This window comes from Podarcis melisellensis (assembly GCF_964234715.1).
Source record: "Podarcis melisellensis genome assembly, chromosome: 17".
NCBI lineage: Eukaryota > Metazoa > Chordata > Lepidosauria > Squamata > Lacertidae > Podarcis > Podarcis melisellensis.
In genome coordinates, this window is record NC_138534.1 from 7229855 (window position 1) to 7254084 (window position 24230).

At 49.0% G+C, this 24230-nt stretch overlaps 1 protein-coding gene across 1 annotated transcript in view; it reads left to right on the plus strand.

The window, feature by feature from the left end:
* ZSWIM4 (zinc finger SWIM-type containing 4) overlaps positions 1 to 15818 on the plus strand; it is a 41374-nt gene extending 25556 nt beyond the window's left edge. Inside the window, exons 4-14 of the mRNA XM_081893844.1 lie at positions 153 to 301; positions 1330 to 1480; positions 3210 to 3389; positions 4477 to 4791; positions 5226 to 5363; positions 6207 to 6461; positions 7753 to 7888; positions 9468 to 9625; positions 9792 to 9955; positions 11932 to 12013; positions 13215 to 15818. Of these exons, the coding sequence (XP_081749970.1) occupies positions 153 to 301; positions 1330 to 1480; positions 3210 to 3389; positions 4477 to 4791; positions 5226 to 5363; positions 6207 to 6461; positions 7753 to 7888; positions 9468 to 9625; positions 9792 to 9955; positions 11932 to 12013; positions 13215 to 14101 (2615 nt within the window). The 3' untranslated portion in view covers positions 14102 to 15818. The remainder of the gene's footprint in view (positions 1 to 152; positions 302 to 1329; positions 1481 to 3209; positions 3390 to 4476; positions 4792 to 5225; positions 5364 to 6206; positions 6462 to 7752; positions 7889 to 9467; positions 9626 to 9791; positions 9956 to 11931; positions 12014 to 13214) is intronic.
* Positions 15819 to 24230: the final 8412 nt, after the last annotated feature.

A 24230-nucleotide genomic window follows, 5' to 3' on the forward strand; every position in this document is an offset into this window, starting at 1 on the left:
TTTGCCCCTTTTTACTTTACTGGACAAGAGGTTGAACTTAACTCACTTTCATTAAACTGGATTCATTTATTGTTACACACAGTCGTGGGTAACGCTGCTGGGTCAGGTCTTGGGTGTGTGTCACAACGGATGCTTTGGTCGTCTCTTGCCAGGTGCCCCTGACCCCACAGCTGGTGCTGGCATTGAGGACGCAAACTGCTGGCACCTGGATGAGGAGCAGATCCAAGAGCAGGTGAAGCAGCTGCTCTCAAATGGCGGCTACTACGGGGCAAGCAAGCAGCTCCAGTCCATGTTCAACAAGGTAAAAGCCTCTTATTTGTGGACCCAGCCCTGCTTCCTCCTCTTACTCATCATTGTGGGCACGATTCGAGCCACATCATCTCTCTGGTCATCCCCTGCCTGGTCGGTGGACTCTGCCCATTCACTTTGTTCTTTAGGGCTGTATTTTTGCTGGGGGGGGGGAATACAGTGTGTGGCATGGAAAGTTGCCATTGCTTGGGCATAAGAGTTATAATGTTCCTTCAACCTGTTCCTAAAGAGATCAGGTTTCTTGGGAAGCACCCCCCTCTTGACATCTGGTTCCTGCTAAGACAAAGCTTTTTAAAAGTGTTGGGTTGCTGACATTTGGGGATATAGAAAGATGTCGGCAGCATGGAGAAGATGCTGATACCATCTTTCCCCGAAAAAAAGACCACCTTCCAGTTTTGACTCTCGCTGTAATATAAGGCACCCCCCGAAAATAAGACCTCCCCGATAATAAGGCCTCTCCCGAACATAAGGCCCCCGAAGCTACCATAAGGCGCCTGACTCCTCTGGACCGTAGCGACAGGCGCCGCCGTGCAGCTCACTGATTGGCCGCAGCGCAGCCGGAGCTGTTCAGGCGGTGCGAGGTCTCTTTAAATCAGAGAGCCAGTGCCACCGCCAGGCCAAGCTGCCACCTGCTGCCTGCTCTGGCTGACTCACAATTAGACAATAAATGTGTACCGTATTCTACTTCATGGAAAAATAAGACATCCCCTAAAAATAAGACCTAGCGCATCTTTGGGAGCAAAAATTAAGATAAGACACTTATTTTTGGGGAAACAGGGTAACTGGTAACTGGGCAAAGTCAACTGGCCGTTTTGACATGCAGGACTCTTGATTGCTGAGGTGTCAATGCAGCCCAGAGGAGGAGGGCATGGGGCTCAGGGTAGCTGGGCTCAGTCAGTAGGTGGAGAGGATTGTGACAGTTGTCTGCACATGGCTTTACATCTTTGGGAGAGGAGATGCAGTTGCTTTCTGGATCCCTTGGCCTTCTCCTTTCCTGTTGTGACCTCTCTCCTTTCCCAGGTGCGGGAAATGCTGCGAATGCGAGACTCCAATGGGGCACGAATGCTCATCCTGATGACAGAGCAGTTCCTGCAGGATCCACGCCTGGCCCTTTGGCGGCAGCAAGGGGCTGGCATGACTGACAAGTGCCGGCAACTCTGGGATGAACTAGGTGAGTTCATCTTACGCAAGGGGTGGGCCTGCCCAGGAGAGTCTATGGCTAGGAGCTGTGTGCTTCATGTCAGAGGAACTATTCAGCTTTCTCTCCTTGCCTTTTTCTTTTTAAAAATGAAGATTATAGTCCTTAGGATTGCAAAGAGAAGTTTGGAAATATGGGCAGAGCCCACTGAAATCCCAGATGTTGGAGGTGGGACTCGCTTGGCCTCATTTGGTGTTTTTTTTAAGCTTATTCCATGCCAAAATGATGTGAGCAGTTTGCAGTGTTGAAATACGATAAAGAAGCAATATTTTTAAAAAAGATAACATCCACTGATTCTACGATCGGATGAACTCTCAGTTGAAAATGCTCCCCTCACTCTCTCCTTTCAGTCAGTTCCATGTTTTGGGCAGAAAAGAAAATCTGAAACATTTTTTTTAGCCTGCAGGCAGTACTTAAGCAAAGATGGTGCAGAAGTCCTTCACAAGATGATTAACAGCTGACTTCTCAGCTGTTTAAAGATTGACCCATGGCAGAGTGCAACATTATATGGAAAGATTTAAAAGGAACTACGCAGTCTGTAGCCGTGTCATTAATACCCCAAGCCTGCCTTCTGATGACATTGTGTTGGATTTGGGAGGAAGAGAAGGCAGTTTCTTGGGGTGTGCTAGCCAATACTCCTTGAGCAGAATTCTGCCCTTAGAGGTCCCCCTATATTTTGCCTTTAAACTCCCTGGTCTTCTGTATCCCTGGTTTGGTGAATCCTCCCAGTTCTGCTGCAACCTGTTTGCTAGATACGCTGATATTTTGTTGTTTGTTGCTGTCTGTCTTTCATACTGGAGCTCAAGGCCACAATATGTGTGGACCCCAGCACAATTGCTGCACCCTGTGGCCCTAAGGCAGTGAGCCTGATCCCTGGCTTGTCACACGACTTTATTGCAGTCCATAGACCCAAAATACACAGTTCACCAATAGTATATTGTTATTGAGGTATAAAATCAGCCTTCCTAGCCAACAGAGGAGCTTTAGCCTGTACATACTGATTTCTCATTTTTACCGCCTCCGAGAGGAATTTTGCTACAGACAGTGTAATAGTATCAAACTTATCCTCAAGGAGAACCTGGACATTCCAGGTTGTTCTATTAGTATTGGATTGATTAGGTAAAGGTAAAGGTACCCCTGCCCATACGGGCCAGTCTTGACAGACTCTAGGGTTGTGCGCTCATCTCACTCTATAGGCCGAGAGCCAGCGCTGTCCGCAGACACTTCCGGGTCACGTGGCCAGCGTGACGAAGCTGCTCTGGCGAGCCAGAGCCACACACGGAAACGCCATTTACCTTCCCGCTAGTAAGCGGTCCCTATTTATCTACTTGCACCCGAGGGTGCTTTCGAACTGCTAGGTTGGCAGGCGCTGGGACCGAGCAACGGGAGCGCACCCCGCTGCGGGGATTCGAACCGCGATCGGCAAGTCCTAGGCGCTGAGGTTTTACCCACAGCGCCTCCCGCGTCCCTAATTGGATTGATTAGATGTTGTCTAATCCTGTTTATACAGACTACAATGCAATAAAATGTGTTCCATACATTCAACACCCTGGGAACATGGGCACAGCCTATCTTGGTATGGGACACCAGCCAATCTTCCCCATAGCACTTCAGAAGGGAAAACATTTAATCTGGCTTTAGATAACAGACGGAAGTTAACCTGGCTATTCTCCCCCCCCTTTTTTTTCTCCTTGTGTCCCAGGCGCCTTGTGGGTTTGTGTGGTCCTGAGCCCTCACTGCAAGCTGGAGGAGCGGACTCTGTGGCTGCAGCTTCTGAAGAAGTGGAACAAGCTGGACATCTGTCCCCTGGAGGAGGGAAACTACTCCTGCGACAGCAGCGGAGCCAACAGCACTTTGCCGCCGAACCCAAACCGCAGTGCAGGTAGGGAAGTCCAGGCCAGAATGTCAGGGGCTGGGGAGGGGGGGGGAAGGTCACAGTTCCTGGTCCTCGGCTTGATTGCCTTCCCCTACAATCTCTTGGCGATCATGGCTAGTGGTCAATAAAGTCATTGTCACAGGCAGTATGCTAGGGGGAGTGTTTGGGGAGAACGTTATTGCAGCCAGGACTCTGCATCTAACACTCATGCAGTCTATCTCCTGTGACCAACAATATAGGATTTATTGCAGTGATCTATGGTACAGTTGCCATAGTCCCAAAAGTGAAAATCTGGACAAAATTGTAGACCTTTTTTTTATTAAAAAACCCCCAGCTTTTTTCTTAAAAAATCACCCTAGTTGCCATACGTCTGGGTTTCCCTGGACATTTTGTCGATTCGTCAAAAATCAGTCAGGACACCATTTTGACAGTCCAATTCCCGGATGTGTCCAGGAAGACCTGGACATATGGCAGCTCTAATTTATAGAGGTAACATACGTGAAGTGCCGTATCACCTTTAAGATCTTACTGAGATATGCAATGACAAGCAAGTTTATGAGAATTTGGTATGCAGCTCTTGCTGACAAAAGAGAGAAAGATAAGGAGGATTGTATCCTTTTTATTTAGGGAAGTTTTTAATGTGTGACATTTTAATGTATTTTTAATCTTTGTTGGAAGCCACCCAGAGTGGCTGGGGAAACCCAGCCAGATAGGCGGGGTATAATAATAATAATAATAATAATAATAATAATAATAATAATAATAATAAATCTGTGCACATCCATAGAGCTCCTGACCCCATTGGCCCGGTGCTCCTTTTGGAGAGGTGCCCTGTCCTCAAATATATCCCCACTCCAGATTTGTGCAGCCCACATTTCTGTGATGACGAAAGCAAACAAAATTTAGCACTGAGAATCAGTTTCTATTTTAATTTGAAATGTAAATTGTTATTGATTGAAGTTAAGTTTTAGAAAAGCGTTCTAGTTGGATTAAAACCAGTGTTCCTGTCAGAGGAGGAGCCTGGTGCTTTTCTGGGCCCAAACTCTTCCATAATTTTCACATGCCCTGCTCTGGCCTGTTTCCTCCTTGGCAGCTGGTGTTCGGCAGACCGTCTTTGGCCGCGCTATCAAGGCTGCAGAGCTTCGCTGGGGCGATTGTCACCTGCAGAAGATCCTGAGCAGCGACTGCTACGGTGTCTCCTTGAAGAGTGGAAGCGACAAGCTGGGCTTTGACCCCCAGGGCCACCCGCTCTGGCTGGGCGATGCCTTCCCCATGGCCTGCGCACGAGTGGACGCCTTGCGCTCCCACGGTTACCCCCGAGAGGCCCTGCGCCTGGCTGTGGCTGTGGTCAACGCCATGCGCTTGCAGCGACGCCATCAGCTGGAGAGCTACAAGCAGCAGAAGAAAGGCAAGCGGGGGTTAGCACACTGGGATGGGAGGCAGGGAGGGAAGGAAGGAGGCAAAGTTTGGCAGCAGAGCCCAGGCCTCAAAAGAGACACTGGAGTTTGGAGAAGGACTGGGGTTCTCTGCTACTTTCAGGGTGCTGCTGAGATCAGGTCCCAGAGTGGGCAATGGAGCAATCCTGGTCCAAAAATGCACTTGCTGGTGAGGAACTGGCATGTGTCGCAGTGGATTTCTGTTCATTGAAAGCAGCAGAGAACAGTTGAGACACACCGTCTTGTGAGTTTGAGCAGTGATGGTCCTGGAGGTGATGGAGGCAGCTGCCGGCCTTTTCCACGACTGCTTAAGCACACAACATTGTTTTCGGAGACTGATGTTTGGGGTGGGGCTGCTTGGGCTTGGTGTCTGAAGTATCCCTTCCTCTTCTCTTCCGCCACCCAGAGCTCTTGCACAAAGGCACAACCAGCATCACCAACCTGGAGGGATGGGTAGGGCACCCCCTCGACCCCATCGGTTGTCTCTGCCGCACCTTCCTGGAGGCCTGCCGGATGGATGATGAGGTGCTGGCCCTCTACCCAGGTATACTGTGGGCACATGGGGGAAATGAGGGTGGGGGGAGCTGCAAGGCCCTTCTTCATAGCTGAGCATCGCTGGCGCCTGGTCTATAGATCCACCTGAGATTAACTGACCGTAGCTGAGGTTCTGATAGCCAAAAGACCACTTTGGGCAAATGATTTGGGCCATGGTGGTATGAAAGGGGAGGGAGTTAGTTAGAACTTAGTCTATCCTCCACCAGGGCCAGGGCCTTTTCAGTGATGGCTCTGACCTGGTAGAATTCTCTGTCCCAGGGCCCTTCAGGATTTAACCTCCTTCCGTCGGGCCTGTAAGACAGAGCTATTCCGCCTGGCCTTTAATTTGAATTCAGCCTGATCTTTTATTTCCCTTCTCTTCCCTCCCCCTCCCCTTTTATGAAGATCACCCGCTCTGAGACCCCACAGATAATTCTCCCCTGGCCTCCTCGCTGGCCCAAGTAGGACCAATTCAGCCAGCCAGCCCTGGGGATTATCTAATTGATTTTTGATTTTTATTGTTACTCATGTTTTTATACTGTATTTTATGCTGCTTTTATAATTGTTTTAAATTTGTTGCTAGCTGCCCTGAACCCGGGTTTTGAACCGGGCAGGGCAGGGGTATCAATAAAATTTATTCTTATTATTTTGTTATTCTGTGGCCATATGAGGAAAGGGCTCTGCACATGTTGGGTTGTGCCTGTGCAGGAGCTTACCCGTGTCTAGCCTGGTTGCGGCATGGCCACACACAGGCTTGCTGCAGCGGTGGGGCAGCTGCCTTATGTGAGCGCAGCTGTGGGAGCTGGGGGCTCTGTTCCTGCTCTGTGGTCCTACCTGTGCCACCTCTCCCCAGATTCTGCATCGGAGCCCAAGAAGGCACTCTACCAGCACATTCCAGTGCCCTCAAGTCCTGGTGAGTCGTACTTCATGCTGGCCCTGGAGGTGGCGCTCCTGGGGCTCGGGCAACAGAGGTCAATGCCGGAGGGGCTCTACGCCCAGGACAAAGTGGTGCGGAGTGAGGAGCAGCTGATTGGACTCCTGGACGAGATGGAGCTGGATGAGCGGCTGGTTCCTGTGCTCCGCAAGCAGGTGGCCCTGCTCCTGGATGGTAAGGGGACGATGGGCTGGGCTGGGGGTTCCATGGGTCCTGTAGACCTGACACTCCCCCACCATGCCTCTGAAGAGAGCGGAGGAGGTAGCGAGGGTCTCCCAGGGTGGCAGCAAGGGAGAAGTGGATGGGGTGCAGGGATCTTGAGCGTCTCTTGAGCGCCTTCAGCACCGGGTGCTTAAGAGAGAGCCCATGTGGTGCAGTGGGCAATGTGACGTGTTGAACTAGGACCTGAAAGATCGGGTATGAAAGCACCACTCAGGTGTGGAGGACTCCCTGGTCCTGAATGGGGTAACTGTGCCCCTGAAAGACCAGGTGCACAGCCTAGGAGTCATTTTGGACTCACAGCTGTGCATGGAGGCGCAGGCCAATTCTGTGTCCAAGGCAGCTGTCTACCAGCTCCATCTGGTATGCAGACTGAGACCCCACCTGCCCATGGACTGTCTTGCCAGAGTGGTGCATTCTCTAGTTATCTCCCGCTTGGACTACTGCAATGCACTCTACGGGGGGCTACCTTTGAAGGTGACCCGGAAACCACAACTAAGCCAGAATTCATCAGCTACACTTGTGACTGGGAGTGGCCACCGAGACCATATAACACCAGTCCTGAAAGACCTACGTTGGCTCCCAATACATTTCCAAGCACAAAATGGTCTTCTGGCAGTTCCCTCACTGCAAGAAGTGAGGTTACCAGGAACCAGGCAGAGGGCCTTCTTGATGGTGGCGCCTGCCCTGTGGAACGCCCTCCCATCAGATGTCAAGGAAATAAACAACTACCTGACTTTTACAAGACATCTGAAGGCAGCCCTGCTTAAGGAAGTTTTTAATGTTTGATGTTTTATCGTGTTTTTAATATTCTGCCGGGAGCCACCCAGAGTGGCTGGGGAAACCCAGCAAGATGGGCGGGGAGAATAATAATAATAATACACTCCCTGGGTGACCTTGGGCCAGCCACTATCTGTCCCCATCACTTGAACATGAACCTGACTTGCAACATGCTGACAGTTGAATGCAGGCTCAGATGTTGAGTCGCTGGCAGAGAGAAGGGTTGGTTGGGTTGGGGATGCTGAGTCCCCTGGGGTTTGGGGCCCTGCGTGATGTTACTGCTCTGCGGTGGCGGACTGGTGGGATACAGAGAAGGGCCAGTGATACCAGCTGGTACAAACCAGCCCCAGGTGGCTGTCTGTCTCCTGGGGAATTGTTACCTGCCCTCGTTCTCCTCTCTTCTTGGGCAAAGTGCTTTGAGCTGGCTAATCAATCTGTTAATCGCCCGCTTGCCTGTTCCTCTCAGGGGGACCCTTCAGTGGATTTGGGGAGGTCGTCTTCCGTGAAACTGTTCCCATGCACACCTTTGCTCGCTACCTCTTCACGGCCATGCTGCCATATGACCCCGAGCTGGCCTACCGCTTGGCCCTGCGAGCCATGAGGTATGTAGACCCTGGCATACTCTGCTTCCCCTTTGCTGGGCTTGCTTTATTTGCAGAGAGACACACACAACAAAAGTTTTCTGGGTGCCTCACAACCCATTTCTTTTTGAAACATTGAAGCGTTGATTAAAACACACTTTATTGTTGTATTTTTTGATAATAGTTTTTATTGGTTTTCAATTACAATCCAATAATAGCCTCATTATAACAATGCCAAATTATAATACACTTTCCAATACCAATCATTCAGATACCAGATTATATAATTTAGGTGCCCCCCCTCCCCCCGGTGTGCTAGAATTGATGATTTACTTTATTTCTGCATTCCAAAATCTTACTTATTTCAATTACACTCTGGTCAAAACAACAATCCCTTATCCAACAACTTCATATTGTCACATTAAATAATTTATAATACAACAAGTGAGGCAATCAAACTATATCCTTGCTCTTCATGTGTGTGGCAGTTATTCTGTCTGTGATGTTTCTTCCTGTTTAAAGCTGAGAAGATGTTTTTTAAAAGTTCGGGGTGAGAAGGGTGCTGAAAAGGCCAATAAAGATGGCACCAGTCGAACCTCTCTGGGAAGGCTATTCTATAGCTGGGGAGGGACCAGGGCCAATAAGGCCTTCTCCCTAGCACCTACCTGCCTCGCCTTCGTTTGGAGGGGGCATTCAGAGTCAGGCCTCTGAAGAGGATATTGAGGTTCCAGATGGTTCATAGGGGAAAGTGCTGTTTTCTAGTGGTGGAAGAAGGGGGTGCGGTGGGGGCTGTCTTACCCAGGTGTCATCCCTGATGGGGGGTGACATTGCTGCGGGCGGCCCCCTGGGATGCTTGCTGCAGGCGGCTAGCTCTGCCCCCCAGGTGCACAGCATGTGCGCTGCTCCAGGTGCCAGAGCATCTAGCTCTGTCTCTGTTCTCCTACCTTTTGCTGTTCCTCCTCCTCGTTCTTTGTGTCCAACAGGCCTTGTACTGTGTCCTGCTTCGCTGTGTTTCTCCACTTCCAACCCTCTTCCTCTCCCAGGCCATCCCAGGCTCTTTTCCAGCTGCTGCCAAATACCATCAACCGGAATCATTGAAAGTACTGTAGATTCTGGCGTATAAGATGACCTTTTAACTCCAGAAAATCCTCTAAAAAGTCGGGGGTCATCTTATACGCCGGGTATGGGGGTCATCTTATACGCCCGGCTAAGCTGGCTTCGCTGGGCAGCTTCCTCCCGGCACGGAGCGGAGCCCGCCGCTCACTGCCACTGCCCAGCGAAGCTGCTGTGTATAAGACTGGGCGTATAAGTTGACCCCCCAAATTGGCAGCTGCCAATTTGGGGGGTCGTCTTATACGCCCAGTTGCCTAATACGCCAGAATCTGCGGTAGTGCTACCCAAAGGGAAGGGTCCCGGGGCCTTGCCGCTTCCCATTTCTGGCTTCTCCACCCTCTTTCCAAATTCTGTTTCCCCCAAATATCAGCTTGAGCCTGGCCTTCCTTTCCTGGGGTCCTCTGATTCTGGCAGGCAAGGCTACCGGTAGTCCCTCTTTTTCTGCCACAGCTACAACCTCACCCAGTTTCCCTCTCAATTCCCGCAGGCTGCCCGTGTTGGAGACAGTGCTGCCAGCCAGCGACATCTTGCACCAGAACCCCCTGGACTCCATGATGGCCAATCGCTTTCCCCGCTGGTTCACCCTCGGCCACCTGGAGACGCGGCAGTGTGAGCTGGCATCTGCCATGCTTACAGCAGCTAAAGGTAGCCCCAGCTGTGGGTGGAAGTCAGAGATCGGGGAGCCACAGGTTTTTCTCCTGCTCCAGAAGGGAGAAGAGCGTCCGTGCTCAGAGCAGTGGGCCAGAGGCGTGGGGTCTATTCTTGGCTCTGAGAAGAGTATAAGCACTTTCCTTTCCTTGGCTCATTCTAGGGGACCCCAACTGGCTGCGCATGGTTCTGGGCTCCATCCAGCAAAATATCCACTCTCCAGCCTTGCTCTTCAAGCTGGCCCAAGATGCCTGCAAGACGGCCACGCCAGCTAACACGCCACCAGACACCACCTTGCTCAACATCTCCCTGGAGCTTGGCCTGCAGGTGAGGGCGCGTTTGAGTGGATCCTGCCCCCTACACTCGGTGCAGGGCCATCGCCATAGCCCACTCCTCTCGGCTCTTCAGTTTTGTTTGTTTTTCTAAATAAATGAATGGAAATGTTTTATTGAAGATTTACAAATAAACTGTAAACAGATAAGAACATTGGCAGGATTATTGGAATAACCTGCCGTTTTATAAGAGTATATATTTAAAGTAGATGAATAAATGAGTAAATTAATTTGGAATAGGCAGAAAATATTTTAAAAAACGCTTTATCAGTACAGAACATAACATTTTACATCAAAATAAAGGATAACCCTGTATCGTAAAGGACAGGTGGCAACCCTAGCTGAGGCAGGCTTATTGAGCAACTGCCCATCTGCCAAGTGCCTAAATGAATAATTTTTCTTTTTATAAATTAATGTTTTGTTTATGAGCTTCAGTTTTATACATTTCAATAATTTATAATATCTTCATTTTGAAACTCGACTTCTCCCTCTTTCTGTGGTTCCTTAAATTGGTTTTTTTATATTTTTTGCCTATTCCAAATTAAATTAATTTTAGGCTCTTCAGCTTATACTCAGCAGATGGAGGATCCCGAGCGAGAGAGTTCTGCTCGTGATTTTTGTGCAGGAAAATAATAGATTCCTTTAGGATGTGGATTCTCACTAACCAGGGACACTGAGCTTTTTTAAAAAAAGGAATTTTAAAACAGTATCTTTGTACCATTTGCTCATTTCCCACCCACTATCCTTGCTAAAATCAAGTTACTTCCTGGATGAGCATTCTTGAAAAACTCTATAATTTTTATGGTAAATCCATGTTGAACTTTGATTGGTAGAGTTGAAAGGGACCCTGGAGTAGAAAGTTAAGCGGAAGTCTCCTGCATTGTCTTTGTGCTGTTCTTTTCTTCCCTGGGAGCCAGTCTTATCACAAGCCCCTTTCTTGGAGTTCTTCCTTTTTTTTATAAATAAATTTATTGATTTTCCAAACAGTTATACAATTTTACCCAAAATACAACAAATTGTTTCTTTTTTGAACTTCCTTCAGCGTCTCTGACAATCATCTGTATTTATAACTTTGGTTACACATTCCCTTCTTTCGTATTGCCATTATACTTCCCTTCTCCCACTATTTCATATTAATAATACTTCTCCATTTTTACAGTGCCTCTTGAAATCCCACTAGCGTTGTGTTCACGCCACATATGTTTTTCAGATAATCTACAAACTTTCCCCAGTCTTCGATGAACTTTTGGTCTTTGGTGTATCTGATTTTCCCAGTTAATTTGTCCAGTTCCGCATAGTCTGTCATTTTCAGTCTCCATTCTTCTATCGTCAGTATTTCCTCTTGTTTCCATTTCTGGGCCATCAAAATTCTGGCTGCCGTTACTGCATATTGGAAGAGTTTACAGTCTTTTCTTCTTATATCCTTTCCTACAATCCCTAAAAGAAAGGCCTCCGGGTTTTTTTACAAAAGTATATCTTAACATTTTTTTCATTTCATTATATATCATTTCCCAAAAGCTTTTCACTTTCTTACATTCCCACCACACATGAAAAAACGTCCCTTCCTTTTCTTTACATTTCCAACATTTGTTACACGTCTTATACATCTTTGCTAACTTTACAGGTGTGATGTACCATCTGTAAAACATTTTCATAACATTTTCTTTCAATATCGTGCAGTTCTTCCTGTCCTTTGAAGGTCTCCTTTTGCAGGTGGGGAACTTGAGAGGGAATGAATGGTTTCACCCTAGGGGCACGCAGGGTGGAAACTGCCTCTTCCCATGCCTACCACTGGATTGTAGTGCTGGATGCTTGTCTGAGACTTCACTTAATAGGAGGAGCAGCAGCAGCAGCAGCAGCAAGAACAGCCATCCTAGGAAGGGAGGGCATCCCAAGTGGGCTTCCTCAGATTCTTCGTGGCTCCTTCCGCGCAGTCTTGCAAATGCCTGTCTCCCGCTGCTCTTCCCGTAGGTGATGCGAATGACGCTCAACACCATGACCTGGCGACGGAGGGAAATGGTCCGCTGGCTGGTCAGCTGCGCCACTGAGATTGGTGAGTGCAAGTCATGTGGCTGCTGGGGCAGGCGGTCACTCTGCCGCAAAAACGTCCTTGGTGGCCACAATAAGGAAATTTTGTCCGTGGCATGATTACTTTCCACCTAGTCTTTCACAAGATTGAATATACTGCCTTCGGCTGCACTTGAGGGTTGGTTTCAAAAAATTCCACTGGAAAAACAGTTATGTCTCTATGGAGATGGCAGTATGGAGTCAGTGGCTCATGTGCTTCTGGCTTGCACTTTTTATGAAGATTTGAGGAGTGAGGTTATTACCCTCTATTATTGTCCATGCCGGGTCCCTCAACCATTGCCACTGTGTCCTTTCTTTTAGCAGATCAATAATAATAATAATAATAATAATAATAATAATAATTAATAATAATAAATTTTATTTATACTTGCCCTCCCTAGCCAAGACCGGGCTCAGGGCAGCTAACAAGCAATAATAAAAACAAGTCGATTGAAATACAACTTAAAAAACAAGATTAAAATACAGCATTAAAACATTAAAATGCAGCCTCATCACAGGAGGAGAAAGTAAAAAAGAAAGAGGGGGAGGGAATCAAATTGATTCCAAGCCAAAGGCCAGGCGGAACAACTCTGTCTTACAGGCCCTGCGGAAAGAAATCAGATCCTGCAGGGCCCTGGTCTCATGAGATAGAGCGTTCCACCAGGCCGGAGCCAGAGTTGAAAAGGCCCTGGCTCTGGTTGAGGCTAATCTAACTTCCTTAGGGCCCGGGACCACTAGGGTGTTGCTATTTATGGACCTTGAGGCTCTCCGTGGGGCAGACCGGGAGAGGCGGTCCCGTAGGTACGAGGGTCCTAGGCCGTGAAGATGATCAGGTGACAGCAAAAACTGCAAGGTGTTTAACGGGGGCAATTAGAATAAGATCTATTATTTGATTATTGATGTAAACCCCGAAAATGTATTTTCTGTAGTTAAGCTTTTACCTCTATCTTCAGTACATTTTTTTTTTATTGCCATGGGCAGTGGCTGATGCAAATAAAGATTTTTCTGCTTCCGATTCCTTGATGGGTCCTGCTTCTTTCCCACCAAAGGGACGGCGACCTCTTGGGAGCTGCTCCTTCCCTGTTTCTGCTTTGCCTGCAGTGCTCAGGGTCCATACCTTGGGGGTGGGTGCCCTTTGCTTCGTGACTTTTGCGCTTAACTCCCCCCCCCCGTCCTTTCCCTTTCAGGTGTGCAGGCCTTGATGAACATCATGCAGAACTGGTACACGCTCTTCACGCCTATTGAGGCGACGACCATCGTGGCGGTGACGGGCACCACGCATGCGACGCTGCTAAGGCTGAGCCTGAGCACGGTGCAGCGGGAGGAGCTGTGTAGCTGCGCACGGACGCTGGCGCTGCAATGCGCCATGAAGGACCCGCAGAACTGTGCGCTGCCGGCTCTGACGCTTTGCGAGAAGAACCACGCAGCCTTCGAGGCGGCCTACCAGATCGTCCTGGATTCGGCGGCCTCCGCCGGCATGGGCCACTCTCACCTCTTCACCGTGGCCCGGTACATGGAGCACCGCGGGCTGCCCTTGCGTGCCTACAAGCTGGCCACCCTGGCCTTCTCGCACCTCAGCATCGCCTTCAACCAGGACACCCACCCCGCCCTCAACGACGTTCTCTGGGCCTGCTCCCTCAGCCAGTCGCTTGGCAAGAACGAGCTGGCTGCCATTGTCCCGCTGGTCATCAAGAGCGTCCAGTGCGCCCCCATGCTCTCTGACATCTTGCACCGCTGGAGCCTTCCGCCCCCGGGCCTTGCCTCACTGGGTGGGGGGCGCCGCGGGGCGGGGGGCGCCGGTGCCGGAGGGAAGCTCTTTGCCATGGACAAAGCCCCTCTTTGCCAGCTCCTGGAGGCCGCCATGGCTGCCTACATCAGCACCACTCACTCGCGCCTCACCCACATCAGCCCCCGGCACTACGGCGAGTTCATCGAGTTCCTGGGGAAAGCCCGCGAGACGTTCCTGATGGCGCACGAAGGGCACATGCGCTTTAGTCAGTTCCTTGACAACCTCAAACAGACCTACAAGGGCAAAAAGAAACTGATGTTGCTGGTGCGGGAGCGCTTTGGCTAGGGGCCGCTCTGGGGCGCACATGCTTTGGCTGGGGGGGAGGGTGTTCAGAGGGGCACCTCTCTCCCCTTGATCAGAAGGACTTTAGCTTGGAGGGTGGGGTGGTAAGATCTGTTTCCCTTGGGGCACTAGTGCTTTGGGGGCGGGGTGATGAAGCGGAGCCTGGACTTCTGCCTGGGTTCAGAAATCCCTTTAATTGGAGGTGGGAGAGCAGCGAGGTCTCTCCTTTCTTCGGCGGAGGTGCTCCGGGGCTGTAGCAGATGGGCCTGCACTTCAGCTGGGGGTCCCGTGTGGAGGCCCTTGGGGTGGGGAGGGCTTTTTTTTTCCTGCAACACCTGGGCTGAGCATAGCCTCTGTTTGAAGCCTGAAGCCCCAGCTGCTCCCTCAGCTGCCTCAGTGGGGCAGGAAGGAGTTGGGCTTGTTCCGTGGCTCCAGGAGTTGCCGGTTTTTCAGTATTAACTTGCAGGAATGCAAACAGGAACCCCCCACACTTTGGTTGAAGGGTCCAAGCCCTGGCAGGGTCTTGCAAGTGGTGGTGGTGGGGGTCCAGTCCCATGGAATTTCACAGCTGCTGTTCTGATGTCATATTTCAAGCCTAGCGAGTTGGTTTGGGCTTTGTTTATGCAAGCTCAGGTGGGATGCATGAATGCCGATCATCTTCCCTGCTGAGACCCGCACGGGCTCTCTCGGTCCCCCCCCCCAAGATCCCTTTAGGTCTGAAGCCCCAAACCTGTGTGTTGAAGTCTGGAGACTCAAAAGAGGGGCTTGAGTGCCCTTAACAAGCCTGGGGTAGGCGACCTGTCAACTTCTGATACCTCCTTGCACTGATAACATTTAAGTTGCCCTCCCTTCGTGTCGAAAGCAGAGCCCCTAGTGCCAGAAGGGGGGGGGCCTCGCTGCTGGAGCCGCCTAAGTCTTTCCGGCACAAATGTTCTCCAAGAAGTTGAGCGACGAGGGGAACAACGTCCTGCTGGATGAGCCAGTAGAAGAGTTGCTTGCTTTTGGTCTGCTGGTGGTAGGTGGGGCACGTTCTGGGGTTCACCCGGCCTGATCTAATGAAGCAGGTGGTTGCTCACATCCACTGAGGCCAGGAACCCTGCTGCGTCCCTTTTGTGGAATTTCACCTTTGCAGGAGACCAGGAAGGCACCTGTCTCGGTCCCCAAAATGGGGTGTCTCGCACACATTACATTCCCCCCCCCTCCCGCTGCCACAGAACGCAACCTGTCACTCCAAGCCAACGGGTTTCTCCAGTCCCTCACCCATTCTTCTAATTCCATTTGTGCATTGGGGGAGCATCCTCCTCCCCCCTGCTCTTTCCTTCCCAAACACGACTCCCTGTCTTCCGCCCACCCCTACCAAATTTGTCAGTATTTCAGCTTTCCCTTCGGCTTTTAGCTTGTCGGTGGCAGGTTGGCGCCAGGCCCTACTTGCAGGCGTTGGGGCACTTTAGCCATTTTTGGGGGGGCCTCAGTGTCCTCTTCTGTCCCTGTCCCTCTAGAACTACCTTTGTTTCCAGTTAATGCCCCTCAGACTCCTACAACTGAAGGATTCCCGTTCTCTGGCTCCTCCAGTCTAGAATTCTGGAGCTGCTGGTGGGTAGACAGTTCATACCTCAAACCTCCTTCCCTGTTTCAGGATGATGCTGTGAAATGCCAGGCATGCCAGAAATGTTTTGCCCTTCCAGGTGGCTGTGCCACAGTGATCCAATAAACACCCCCCAAAGCCTTTGGATGCTTTTTGGGAAGATCTTGGGGCTCACCCCTTGCGCCACACCTGACTTGGTTGGTTGGCGCCTGTTAGATCTTGCCACCTGGGTGTCTTGCGCAGCCGGTCCGGTGTTTCCCGTGGAGGAAGGCGGGGGGAGGTCTCTAAGTGGCCCTAGTGGGGTGCTAAATGGTATTTCCAGAGACACCCCGCTCCAAAATCCCACTTCTTTTTTCTGCTGGATAAAATCTACTCAGGAACAAACCACAACAAGCTCATGCTACTAATTAGATTATTGTGATGACAAGATAATGTTTTAAAAAGTTAATATATATGAAGAGGCCAGGGGTCCCGAAGGGGCTCCTTTTCGTGCGCATGGGGCCAAGGGGGCTGCGTCCTGCGCCCAGCCCCTCTTGGCCCTTAGTGTTGGTGGAGATGTTGGTGTGTTGCACAGCTCCACTTTGGAGCCAGCTAGTCAGTTAGTTTTAAAGTTTCTGGGTTTATTTCTTTGTTTCCCTGTATTAAAAAAAATCCTGTAATTTTGTAATTTTTTTTTCTATTTATTGAATCATTTATTGTATTATTTTGTAAAAGGTTTAACATAAACCGCAACATTTGTTTTTTTGGCTTCTCTTTTGGAGATGGTGTGTGTGTGTGTGTTGTTTCTCACTGTTTTCTTGCAAATGATCCTCAAATGAATTGACTCACCTTGGCTAAAAAGGTAAAGGGACCCTTGACCATTAGATCCAGTAGTGGCCAACTCTGGGGTTGTGGCGGTCATCTCGCTTTATTGGCCGAGGGAGCCGGCGTACAGCTTCCAGGTCATGTGGCCAGCATGACTAAGCCGCTTCTGGCGAACCAGAGCAGCACACGGAAACGCCGTTTACCTTCCCGCTGGAGTGGTACCTATTTATCTACTTGCACTTTGACGTGCTTTCGAACTGCTAGGTTGGCAGGAGCAGGGACTGAGCAACGGGAGCTCACCCCATCGCCAGCATTCAAACCGCTGACCCTTCTGATCAGCAAGTCCTAGGGTCTGTGGTTTAACCCACAGCGCCACCTGTGTCCTACTTTGAACCAAAACCCCCCCAAACACTGACTTATATGTGGGTGCCCAGGGTGCTGGGGCAACGCTGCTGAAGTTGGTGCTTCACTGCTTCCTTCCACTCTTGCTGCTGCTGCCAGGAAAGACACTGTGTTCTCACTGAGCATTACATCCAGCCTCGGCAAACAAGGTTTGCTTTGGGCTTTCCACCCATGGTTTGTTTAGAGGAAAGAGACCACGAGCCAGGGTTGAGACACAATGCTAAGCAAGACCATGAATTCTTTCCCAGAAGTACAGGGGAGGATCAAAGCACCTGCGATCTCAGCAGCAGCACATGCACTCCTTTAAAGCACAATCTATAACTATGGCTTAAAGCAATGTGCCAATTAGATCTTATTTGTACCTCCAGGACAAAAATGCACATTAAACCTCCCAGCTTTCATATTTCCCAAATGCGCCAACACCATTCTTTGGTTAAAAGGCATATCAAAAGATGCTTAAAATATTCAGAAATATGTGTGCTCAGAGAAAATACATTTAGTACAAATGCATACTTTGTGTGGGATGCATGCTGGAAGAGGACAGACCAGACTTTTGAGTAAACATACATGCACATGGGTGACATGGGAATAGGCTGATTTGCCCATCCCTGCCCTTAATCTAGGTTTGTCCCTGTTCCATGCCTTCTTGAGCATTGATGGTTCAAATGAGCTTCTTCTCATGTAACATCCATGTCTTCATTTGGTACAGGATTCCATAATCAGGTTGGGTATAGTGGCTTGTATCACAGCGTGACCATGAAGTATTCCTTCATGCCCTGAAAGAAGTATAAGGAAAGCATACTGAAATTGTATTCCACAACCTGTCCCAAAATATTGCTGTGCCTGTGGCAGAAAGTCTAAATAATAGGACTTTGACAAGTATAAAAAGGTAAAGGTACCCCTGCCCGTACGGGCCAGTCTTGCCAGACTCTAGGGTTGTGCGCTCATCTCACTCTATAGGCCGGGGGGTCAGCGCTGTCCGAAGACACTTCCGGGTCACGTGGCTAGCGTGACAAAGCTGCATCTGGCGAGCCAGCGCAGCACATGGAACGCCGTTTACCTTCCCGCTAGTAAGCGGTCCCTATTTATCTACTTGCACCCGGGGGTGCTTTCAAACTGCTAGGTTGGCAGGCGCTGGGACCGAGCGACGGGAGTGCACCCCGCCGCGGGGATTCGAACCGCCGACCTTTCTATCAGCAAGTCCTATGCGCTGAGGCTTTTACCCACAGTGCCACCCGCGTCCCTATTTGACAAGTATATTCAAAGGTAAATTTGAACACCACTGCTATCAACCTCCAGTCACTGAAATGGTTGCCTAGCTCAAGCTACCTATTTCTCAAGAAGTTTTGGGGTGAGGTCTCTGGCAAACCTGCAGGGCAGTTGTAGCACTGAGAACTCTATAGTCATAATACAAGCCTTGAGTGAAACCCAACAGTGCTGGTTGGGACATTTACTTCCAGATTACATAGTCCTGAGTCACAGGGAGCAAGTAACGACTGGCACACGGCATTTAATTATTAAATGGCAGTGCCCCTGAGCCTCAGCCTTGATCCTGGGTGCCGCATGGGCAGATAAAGAAAGCAGCCTTGTGCTAGATGAGTAGCGGCTGTTTTGTGGATCTTTGAAAGCTTTCTCTGAAAGCTGATCACCCAAATTTGAAATGCTTCTTGGGGTGTTTTTGCGTGTGAAAGACAGAGAGAGACAGACAGACCCAACCACCTGTTCCCACCTGTTTCCTGATTGGTTAAATGCACAGGTGACACTACTACAAAAAGCATTTGTTGCATGGCAGCTGTTGGGTTGTGGCTGTTGTTGCACTCTGTGTGTCCGCATATCACCCAATCAAAGCGATGGTACCAACTGACAACATGAAGTGCCAATCAGTCAATGAAACCAAACATGAAAATTAAAACATTCTGCCAAATGTTTGCATAGAAAACAGCAGTGTAATATTTGGCACCTATTTACGAAGGCGAAGAGGGGTGGCAAACTGAGGTCAGCTCTAACTCCTGTAACACAGATTTCACATGGGAGCATTGATGAGGATGTCCTTGTGTCAACCTCTGTTAGTGGGGCTTCAAGCAATTTTCCTCTCTGGGTATCACTACTAGAAATTCGAAGAAAGACTCCTATGGCACCTTGAAGCTAGGAGCAGAGGAGGCAAACCTGTGGCCTTCCAGAAACAGATTGTATCTTTTTGGTACACCACTTAGAGACACTGGTGCTCAATAGTACATAAGTTGTTCAAACAAAGGAGATTAAAAACCAGCTCATTTTAACCATACAATCAGAACAAGTTTGCTGTTCAAGTGCTGGAAGTGTGATCTCAGCAGTGTCTTGAGTGCCACAGAGTAGGGTCCACTTACTGCCCACTGGATGGAGGGGAGTTGGAGCCCAGTGGCCTCTGTAGGGCCACACATTCCCCACTTGGGTCTGAAAGGGGATCAGGTTTTCTTGTGGCATAAGGGACTGTATGTAGCCTTTAGCCTTCAAAGAGGAGAACCACCAGGAACATAACAGCACTCTGGGGCAACTGGCTACTCCTTCTTGGATTTATAGCTTTCAGAGCCACAGTGGCACTTCCAGAAGGCGTAAAAATAATAAAACCAAGGACAACAGCAGAACATCTGAAGAAGTTGGATCCATTAATCTTCGAGGCTCGGTTTTTGCTCTAAAAGACTAACCCTGCCTGCTGTCTAGCAGAAGTTAGAAATGCCTGAACTTTAATTAAACTAAAGGTCAACAAAGCCTGACTGACTACAGTGCCACAATAGGTAAAGGTAAAGGGACCCCGTTAGGTCCAGTTATGGACGACTGGGGTTGCGCGCTCATCTCACTCTATAGGCCGAGGGAGCCGGCGTTTGCCCGCAGAGTTTCTGGGTCATGTGGCCAGCATGACAAAACTGCTTCTGGCGAACCAGAGCAGCGCACAGAAACACCGTTTACCTTTCCGCCGGAGTGGTACCTATTTATCTACTTGCACTTGACGTGCTTTCGAACTGCTAGGTGGGCAGGAGCTGGGACCAAACAACGGGAGCTTTACCTCAGGTTACAGACACTTCAGGTTACAGAGTCCGCTAACCCAGAAATAGTACCTTGGGTTAAGAACTTTGCTTCAGGATGAGAACAGAAATCGGGCGGTGGCAGCGGGAGGCCCCATTAGCTAAAGTGGTGTCTCAGGTTAAGAACAGTTTCAGGTTAAGAATGGACCTCCGGAACGAATTAAGTTCTTAACCCGAGGTACCACTGTACTAAGTAAAGCGAGCCACAAATGTGCATGTACTGATTTATATGTATGTGTGCAAAATTATAAATAAATGCTATAATTTAAATATAAACATACGTGCCCACTCAGCCTGCTATAGATGGGCAACTTTATATTTGAACTGGACTTGGATCAGATAGCGCTTCAAATAGAGGAACATCTTCAACTCCTGTCTTTTCTAAGGACACCTGACTATCCTCACAGTCTGTATTACATCTTTAAACATAAACACTGTGTTGGAGGGTTGGGCTGGTGGTTCTTCCAGCAGTGCATGGGCTGAGTCAGCTCACCTGGATGCCTAGTGTTTATTTTCCTCTTGCATGATAGTAAAGGATGACTCCCGTCCAGGTTGGCCAACGCAGGTAGGGCCATGACTGGCGGTTCCGTTTTGCAATCGTAGTTTTTGTCCCTGGAGGTAGTTGCATGGATAGCACACAAACAGCCAGATGCAGCAAATTTAGGAGGAAATAGATACAAGCTAGACCATAAGGAAGGGTGGGGCTGTGGTCTAAACCATAGAGCCTAGGACTTGCCGATCAGAAAGTAGACGGTTCAAATCCCTGTGACGGGGTGAGCACCCATTGCTCAGTCCCAGCTCCTGCCAACCTAGCAGTTTGAAAGCACGTTAAAGTTCAAGTAGATAAATAGGTACCACTCCGGCAGGAAGGTAAACAGCATTTCCATGCACTGATCTGGTTTTGCCAGAAGTGGCATAGTCATGCTGGCCACATGACCTGGAAAAACTGTATGCGGAGTGGACAAACGCCAGCTCCCTTGGCCTGTAAAGCGAGATGAGCACCGCAACCCCAAAGTCATTCATGACTGGACTTAACTGTCAGGGGTCCTTTACCTTTACCTTTACCTTAGACTATAAGGAAGGGTGCTCAGGCAGGGACAGGTCATGCGCAAAACTCAGCCAGATGAGTCACCCAAATCAGCGCTGCCCACACAGAGGTTGATTAGCTGGGTGGCCCTGAGCACCTGTTCCTCAGCACCAGCCTGACTGTACATGGCCCAAGGGAGGCCGCCTGCATCATGGAGACATGAATGTGGAAGATTCAGGACATAATAATAATAATAATAATAATAATAATAATAATAATAATTTTTATTTATACCCCCGTCCTTCCCAGCCAAGGCTGGGCTCAGGGTGGCTAACAAGCAATAATAAAAACAAGTTGAATGAATACAATTTAAAACAAGATTAAAATACAACAATTAAAATATTAAAATATTAAATGCAGCCTCAGAAGAGAGTACTTTTTCACTAGCAATGGACCAATCCAGCCATGTCAGTTTCTCACTAATTTTTCCAACCACAATTTTAAAATAGTAACTTCATGAAAATTTGCCAGCATTTTTTTGCAAATCTATGCTACTATAGGGTTGCCATACATCTGGAATTTTCCAGGCATAGCCAGTATTCACCCCCCTTAAGCAGTGTGCAGATAGAAATCGCTGAAATGTCCAGCAAAATCAGGATGTATGGCAGCCCATGTCGGTAGTGTAGATTTTGGTGATTTTCATTTTAAAAGAGCTCAAAAACTTTGTTGTTGAGATTTTGCAAAAAAAAAAAAAAAAGCTCAAAACTTAAAAAACCTCAACAACTTTTGTGTCTGGAACTTCACTTTTTGAAATATAGCCACCCTAATGTACTATATACCTTTTTATATACAATTCTGCCTAATAGACCCATTTTTGCAGAGCGATTTCCCCAAATAGAAAACGCTTTTGTATTTTATTTCACTAATATATGCATTTGTTAAGTACTCCGTATCTTAATGTATGTGTTACCTGGCTGGCAAACTGCTTGCAGCATTTGCAGAAGGGGGCATTTCCAAGGATGGCCGTGTTTGTTTCCTTATCATTTTAGAAAGTGAATTAGGTAGCTTGACTTTTTAAATGCGAAATGAATCAAGTTTCTGCCCTGGCCCTGTGCAAACTATGAATCTCATTCCCCCAACAGGTAATAATGGCCACTAATCTGGATAGGTTCAAAAGAGGACTAGACAAGTTCATGGAGAACAAGGCTATCAAGGACTCCTAGCCATGGTGGCTCCATCCCTTTCCAACTTTTTTGACCAGGAGAGCAAAATCTTACACTAAGCTCCTTGGATCAAAATATAAGCATCACAGTTCCGATTTCATGTGCTGTTGTAGCCATTGGTGTCACAGAATTGTAGAGTTCGAAGGGATACACAATCTCTCTGTTGCCTATCTATGTATTTTGGTGGCACTGTGGCCCAAACCACTGAGCTTCTTGGGCATACCAATGAGAAGGTTGGTGATTCGAATCCCCACAACGGGGTGAACTCCCATGGCTCTGTCCCAGCTTCTGCCAACCTAGCAGTTTGAAAGCGTGCCAGTGCAAATAGATAAATAGGTACCCCTGTGGCGGGAAGGTAAACGGCATTTCCATGCGCTCTGGTTTCCGTCACGGTGTCCCGTTGCGCCAGAAGCAGTTTAGTCATGCTAGCCATGTGACCCAGAAAACTGTCTGTGGACAAACGTCAGCTCCTTCGGCCTGAAAGCGAGATGAGCGCCGCAACCCCAGAATCGCCTTTGACTTGACTTAACTGTCCAGGGATCCTTTATTTTGTAATATCAGTTGCTAGGAATCACAAGTCTGGACAGTGGTGCACAACATTGCCCCTTGGGAATGCAGGATGAAATAACCCAGGGAAGCAAAATATCTCAGCTTGGTGGTCTCTGGACTTCTCTTGGGTGGCAGGGAACACAAATGTCCCTTCCTCCTCCTCACTAATGAACACAGGCACAACCCCAAGAGAGGGGTCTCTGTGCAAGTCCTATTGAAATGAATGGGGTTGCTTCAAAAGGTCAAAGCTTCCCACCACCCTCTCTTGCCCTCATTGATGGCAGCCCAAGATCTGCCATCACTCACCTCACCTCTTGGTAATGCTGCCCTCTGTTGGCTGCTGCCATCCACAATGGCATTACTGGACTTCTCAATAGGCCATTTGGGTTAGTGAAGGACTCACGGGAGTCTCTGGCTCCTTACCCAGTTGTGAACTGGAAAAGGGGTGCCTGCCATTTGGCGTTCACTCGCTCCTGATGTGTACAGGATGGTTCACTGAGGTTCTTCCCTAGGCTCTGTGCCCTAGTCAACTCAACCAGCGTGTGCACACATCTGGTATTATTATTATTATTATTTCATTTCTATACTGCTTTATAGGGACGCAGGTGATGCTGTGGGTTAAACCACAGAGCCTAGGACTTGCCGATCAGAAGTTTGGCGGTTTGAATCCCCGCAACAGGGTGAGCTCCCGTTTCTCGGTCCCTATTCCTGCCAACCTAGCAGTTTGAAAACACAAAGTGCAAGTAGATAAATAGGTAACGCTCCGGCGGGAAGGTAAACAGCGTTTTTTGTGCGCTGCTCTGGTTCGCCAGAAGCGGCTTAGTCATGCTGGCCACATGACCTGGAAGCTGTCTGCGGACAAACGCCAGCCCCCTTGGCCTATAGAGTGAGATGAGCGCCACAACCCCAGAGTCGTTCACGAGTGGACCTTTACCTTTATACTGCTTTATATTTTTATATATAAATGTCCGGCTGGCATTGCAAGAGCCAGGCAGAAATACACTGAGTTCCTCCAGAGTCAGCCAAGCCAGTGCTGCTCTTTCCTTCTTCTACGCACCTTTGAAACAACCGGGAGTCTCATTCTTCTGCAGCAGGCATGGCCAAATTTGTCCCTCCAGCTGTTTTTGGGACTACAACTCCCATCATCCCTAGCTAACAGGACCAGTGGTCGGGGATGATGGGAACTGTAGTCCCAGAACATAAGCAAGTAGTTATACAACATCAATTTAGCCATCATTTCCAGTTGTGATTATTAAGACCTGTTCCAAAATTAAGAACCTAAAGGCTGAAATCAGACACACACATACCTGGATCCAAAACGAACGACCACCGATAACGCTGTGGGCGGCGGGTGTGTGTGTGTGTGTTTAGGAGATGCAAAACTCCCCCACCCCCGCATGCTTTGCAATGGGAGTTTTGTGTGATCCGGGGCGACCAACTCATCTCAACAGCGACGCCCCGCGGGATCCTCAGCGGCAAC